Source organism: Salvelinus namaycush, chromosome 30 (genome assembly GCF_016432855.1).
Source record: "Salvelinus namaycush isolate Seneca chromosome 30, SaNama_1.0, whole genome shotgun sequence".
Taxonomy (NCBI): Eukaryota; Metazoa; Chordata; class Actinopteri; order Salmoniformes; family Salmonidae; genus Salvelinus; species Salvelinus namaycush.
In genome coordinates, this window is record NC_052336.1 from 11,904,848 (window position 1) to 11,911,031 (window position 6,184).

General features: G+C 44.7%; 1 protein-coding gene across 1 annotated transcript in view; it reads left to right on the forward strand.

The window, feature by feature from the left end:
* Positions 1–5,332, forward strand: part of LOC120024799 (serine/threonine-protein kinase 33-like) — a 48,291-nt gene extending 42,959 nt beyond the window's left edge. Inside the window, 1 exon segment of the mRNA XM_038969127.1 lies at positions 5,318–5,332. Within this exon segment, the coding sequence (XP_038825055.1) occupies positions 5,318–5,332 (15 nt within the window).
* The last annotated feature ends 852 nt before the right edge of the window (positions 5,333–6,184 follow it).

The window sequence follows — 6,184 nt, forward strand, 5'->3', positions numbered from 1 at the left end:
ATGTATTTGTCCCAGCGTATTACATTGCCTCCTGAATTTCCCTGCTCTTTAGCTCCCTCTCAAATAGAACTGATGCTGTGAGAACAAACATCCTGTGAGAATTCAGAATTCACAGGTCCTAGACACAACAACATGAAGGAAAACCAGCCTCCCATCCATCTTGTTAGTGTGTGTGTGTGTGTGTGTGTGTGTGTGTGTGTGTGTGTGTGTGTGTGTGTGTGTGTGTGTGTGTGTGTGTGTGTGTGTGTGTGTGTGTGTGTGTGTGTGTGTGTGTGTGGGGCTTGTACTGTACGCATGAGTCAGGGTGTCTGACGAAACATGTAAGGACTGTTGAGTTTCTGTCATAAGACACTGCTCAAATAGCATCTCCTCATTGGCTGCCAACACTAACCCAAACACACAGACAGACCATGGAGGAGAGACTTGTTCTTGTCATTCTCACTTCAGCCATGAGGGAACACATTTATGCGTTAGCCTACTGACACTGAAAAGAACATTATTGAGTAAAATACTTCCCCTTTTCATGCTGAGCTGCTGAGTGAGAAAATAAAGAATATGTGTACAATAAAACCATGAACTAGCTAAGTTAGGTGATTTATTTAGCGCGTAATGTTTTAGGAGTCTTCATGTACATGATTGAAACAATTGCCTCTTGATCCGTAGTAGCCACAGTTAGAACAACACAGCACATATGCAGCTCGTGTTAGCATCTGAGCCGTCACCGTCATGGCGTGCCAATGTAACGCACCAGGGCATGTCTAGCATGTACATGACAATGCCATAAACTCAGAGGCTAACCACAGTTTGTCCTAGCCTCCCGACGAAGTGTGTTTCATTGGGTCTGATACAGGGAGTTCCAGGGAGTTCTTCCACTCTGGTAGAGAAATGGTGCCTCTACTAACCACCGTGAGCCAGACCACTGCTATCTGAAACCCCACCGCAATACACAGTGGGTTACCAACACTGGAACATAAACACGGTACTTTCCTCTTTTCTTGTCAGAAGTTGGCTTTCTCTCGTTTCTCTTTGTTTTTTTTACTAGTCCTTGGCGGGGCTCTTCCGACCGCAACATTCTAGCACATTTCTACATACCCACAATTCACTCTTTTGAAATAAACAATGGTCGCCGTACTGAGTTAAACTACCTCCTGGAGTCTTGGGCCGAACCAGAGCCCAGAGGTCAGAGAGGGAGAAAGAAAGGCAGAGACACACATGAGAGAGCACTTCTTCTCTGTGCTCTGTGGGGAGCAGACGGATGACTTCCTGTAGCTGATGACAATGCGGCCGTCGGTCCCCTTCTGTCGCAATTAATTTCTGCTGCTGCCAACACAACAACACAAGCTTGGTGTGGCGCCGCAACGTTAGCTCAATGCATTAATTAGCCCAGCGCCATTAGCAGACAAATAAGGAGAATCAGAGGCACTTAATCAGCACATGATGTCCCTCTTCAGAGTAATTGAACAAGTGTTGCTGTCATGGGGCCCTGATTGGAGCCACGGCCATGGCTAACGACGCTGCATGCTAGCTCCATTAGCGATTAGTACCTGGGTGAAGGGTAGCACTGAAAGGCTAGAGAAGCAGGAGGAACTGTTTGTTTACAGCCTCTTCCAGAGAGAGAGAGAGAGAGAGACGTTATTAACTACCATAGCAACTAATGGGTACGCTGCGGGAGCAATTAGCCACATAGTTGGGTAGAGACGTGGAAAAGAACACGCTGCTCAGACAGGCTAACTACACACTCCAGAGGAATCCTAACATCTTATTTGAAAGTGCTTTAGGTTGTGTGCTACACATGTTTGAACTGAAAATATTTATCAATAACCTGCGAAAATGTTTCCAACAGGTAAGAGCAAGACTCAAAATGGTAGGTCTCAACACTGTATCATCTGTTTTTCTCAATGCTTATAGCCACTGAGCACTACAATAACTAAAAGGAAACTTTCAGTCAAATCATCAAAATAATTCTCTTGTTTTTGTCTCATAAATGACATGTTACAAAGGCGGAAATAGAAACCCTGTATTTGAACATGTTTCATTTTCTGTAGCTCAGTTGGTAGAGCATGGTGCTTGTGATGCCTGAATAGTGGGTTCGAATCCCGGGACCAGCCTTAAGTCAAATGTATTCACGAATGAAGTGTCTGCTAAATGGCACCTATTATTATAGAGGACATGTCTTGAGCTAGTGGAATGGGTGTCAGCTGCATGTGGAACTCAGTGGGAACACATAATTACCTCCCAGAGGCTGCTACCTGGCAGATGTAGCGATAACACATGGTTACTTTCAAACATTCCAATGGCAACACCCGTGTTAACTTAAAGGACATAGAAGGTCTAATTACAAACCATATTTATACGTGTTATAGACACGCATCGGTCCTTTTCCAGTATACTTTTTTTTTCTGTTTACCATAATAATGTGTTGCTAGCAACTAATAGTTTAAACTTTCTTTTTTTGATTCATGTATGCTAAGTAATAATATTAATGTCAGTCACAGTAATAATTTCACACTCATTTTGTAATTATACAATGACACTAAACCAGACGACGGTTGCCATGGCATTAATGTGTGAGCCATACTGCCACGTGGTGTAGACAGTGGCCATATTGTGTTCCCTAGCTATCTGTTACTTCTCCCCACCCAGACAGTGGCCATATTGTGTTCCCTAGCTATCTGTTACTTCTCCCCACCCAGACAGTGGCCATATTGTGTTCCCTCGCTATCTGTTACTTCTCCCCACCCAGACAGTGGCCATATTGTGTTCCCTAGCTATCTGTTACTTCTCCCCACCCAGACAGTGGCCATATTGTGTTCCCTAGCTATCTGTTACTTCTCCCAGACAGTGACCATAATGTGTTCCCTAGCTATCTGTTACTTCTCCCAGACAGTGGCCATATTGTGTTCCCTAGCTATCTGTTACTTCTCCCCACCCAGACAGTGGCCATATTGTGTTCCCTAGCTATCTGTTACTTCTCCCAGACAGTGGCCATATTGTGTTCCCTAGTTATATGTTACTTCTCCCCACCCAGACAGTGGCCATATTGTGTTCCCTAGCTATCTGTTACTTCTCCCAGACAGTGGCCATATTGTGTTCCCTAGCTATCTGTTACTTCTCCCCACCCAGACAGTGGCCATATTGTGTTCCCTAGTTATATGTTACTTCTCCCCACCCAGACAGTGGCCATAATGTGTTCCCTAGTTATATGTTACTTCTACCCACCCAGACAGTGGCCATATTGTGTTCCCTAGCTATCTGTTACTTCTCCCCACCCAGACAGTGGCCATATTGTGTTCCCTAGTTATATGTTACTTCTCCCCACCAGACAGTGGCCATATTGTGTTCCCTAGCTATCTGTTACTTCTCCCCACCCAGACAGTGGCCATATTGTGTTCCCTAGCTATCTGTTACTTCTCCCCACCCAGACAGTGGCCATATTGTGTTCCCTAGCTATCTGTTACTTCTCCCCACCCAGACAGTGGCCATAATGTGTTCCCTAGCTATCTGTTACTTCTCCCCACCCAGACAGTGGCCATAATGTGTTCCCTAGTTATATGTTACTTCTACCCACCCAGACAGTGGCCATATTGTGTTCCCTAGCTATCTGTTACTTCTCCCCACCCAGACAGTGGCCATAATGTGTTCCCTAGCTATCTGTTACTTCTCCCCACCCAGACAGTGGCCATAATGTGTTCCCTAGCTATCTGTTACTTCTCCCCACCCAGACAGTGGCCATATTGTGTTCCCTAGCTATCTGTTACTTCTCCCCACCCAGACAATGGCCATAATGTGTTCCCTAGCTATCTGTTACTTCTCCCCGGAATGCGAAGAATTCTGCCAAGCGTTATATGACTGATCAGATCTGAGTTCATCTTCATGTTTGATTGTCTCCTTTACAGCCACTGACTCCTGGCACGTCAACCATCTCACGGGAAAAAGAAACCAGCAAGTCTTTAAAGAGGCCTATTGTTGAAGGATTTAAAACATCATAACAGTAAGGAACGTCTCACACCTTGTTCTTGGCGAACGGCTGGAAGGTGGAAGGAAAACGCCTCGGGACATTTCTCTGTGTTCACTCAGTATGCTGTGGTTTGAGGTTGTTACTGTACTCGTTAATGGATAGATAGGTAGAGAAAACCCACTCCCTGATCTCAGCCGACATCAAGGTGGTGCATTGTACCAGGTTAGTAGAGGCAGGAGAAGAGGGTGTCATGGTTGAATTACACTACAGTCAAATACTGTTGCGTTCTGTGCTGGTTAAAAACACTGACAAGGCAAGACAGGCCCACATAAATACATTTCCTGCCCTGTTGCTTTAGGCTCTGCCCCCAACTGTCTGCTGAGTCACCGGATAAAGAACATAACTCCTCTTTTGTCTTTCAGACAGAGCAAACCCCGTGGGCTTAGAAACTCACTACCTTTTTAAGGTGAAGACGGACACATTACATGACTGACAGACACACGGACAGTTTGGCAGGAGGCGGTATTGAACGCAGTAATAACAGTTGTTAAGTTGGAGTCGCTCAGCCTGTTTGTATTTTCACAAGCTGCTATTAAGTAGATGTTCATGCCTCTGGGTGCGTTACTGCCAGTGGTTGTACTGTATCCAGGAGAGGTAAACAGTAGGTTCATGGGATGTTTTGTACTGATGTTATGTCATGTCTCATAATAACTGTTTCCATTGGATTGGACCGGTTTGTGGGATTGGTTTGTTGACTGAAAAACCACAGGAATTGTTACAAGCTGTAACAATGTGCAAAAGCTGCATCAATGTTGGTTTGAGTAGGAAATCAACTTATATATGTTTTTTTTTTCAGTCTGCGAATCTTGTTCACGAAACAATTGCACAGAATACTGTACCTAAAGCACCTCTGTACATTTAGAGCTGAACATAAATGATCTCAGTTATCCAATATCTGCCAGACTAACTGAAACTGTGTCATCTATATCTAAATAAATTAAAGTATTACAATAATCTGTTTCTACTGAAACAACAACAACCACTGAGACATATTATTATTTGGATTTTTTAAATTTAACTAGTCAAGTCAGTTAAGAACAAATTCTTATTTACAATGACTGCCTAACCCAGCCAAACCCTAACCCGGACGACGCTGGGCCAATTGTGCACCGCCCTATGGGACACCCAATCACTGCCGTTTGTGATACAGCCTGGAATCGAACCAGGGTCTGTAGTGACGCCTCTAGCACTGAGATGCAATGCCTTAGACCCCTGCGCTACTCGGGAGCCCCCCCATTTGTATTAAGGTATATACAAATGAAGGTGAACTGTCTTGTCCCTCCTTCACTCCCACCACAGGTGTGCTGCTACTGAAACTCTAGCCCCTGTAACCAGAGCGCCCGTTAAATCGCCACTATGCCAGTAACCGTGCCAACCACACACCTGCTAATGCAAGCAGGACCACTTGGGGCCAGCTGACGTCACTCGCAGGCTATCGGGGATCAGTCACACCACGTTAAAACATCCCCTTTCCCAGGAACCACTAAAGGGGGGCGTCGCTCCTATATTTACGCCTTCACACTGAGGGGGAAGGTCAGGAACTCTGTGGTTTTCAATAGGCATTTACAGGCAGCATGTGAGGCGGCCTACTCTCATTTAGAGGTCAGCCCCTCATGAATCACATGTAACCAGAGTGTTCACATGCAAGCAGCTTGGAGATAATGGAACATTTTTAATGGTAGAATTTATTGGAGTTAAATAAAGTTCATTGTAGAGAGATTGCCATAATGTTTGAGAGGAGTAGAGAGAGTCTACAAAATAGATGCTTTATGAGCCTCAAAAGTACAGGAAGTGTATTGATGTGTCTTCACTTGTTTGTTAGAGAAGTATGAGTGTGTCTGTCTCTGATTGTGTGTCTGTGAGAAAGTAAATGAAAGGAGAAGAATGGAGAGAGGGAGAGAGTGTGTGTGGGTATGTGTGAGTGCATGCTTGTGTAACTGGGTTTTTGTCAATTAGATTTTGTAACTGAGTGTGTATGTGTGTGTGTATTCGTAGCTGTGTGTGTGTTCCTAACTGAGTGTGTGTGTTTGTAGCTGTGTGTGTGTTCCTAACTGAGTGTGTGTGTTCCTAACTGAGTGTGTGTGTTCGTAGCTGTGTGTGTTCCTAACTGAGTGTGTGTGTTCGTAGCTGTGTGTGTGTTCCTAACTGAGTGTGTGTGTTCGTAGC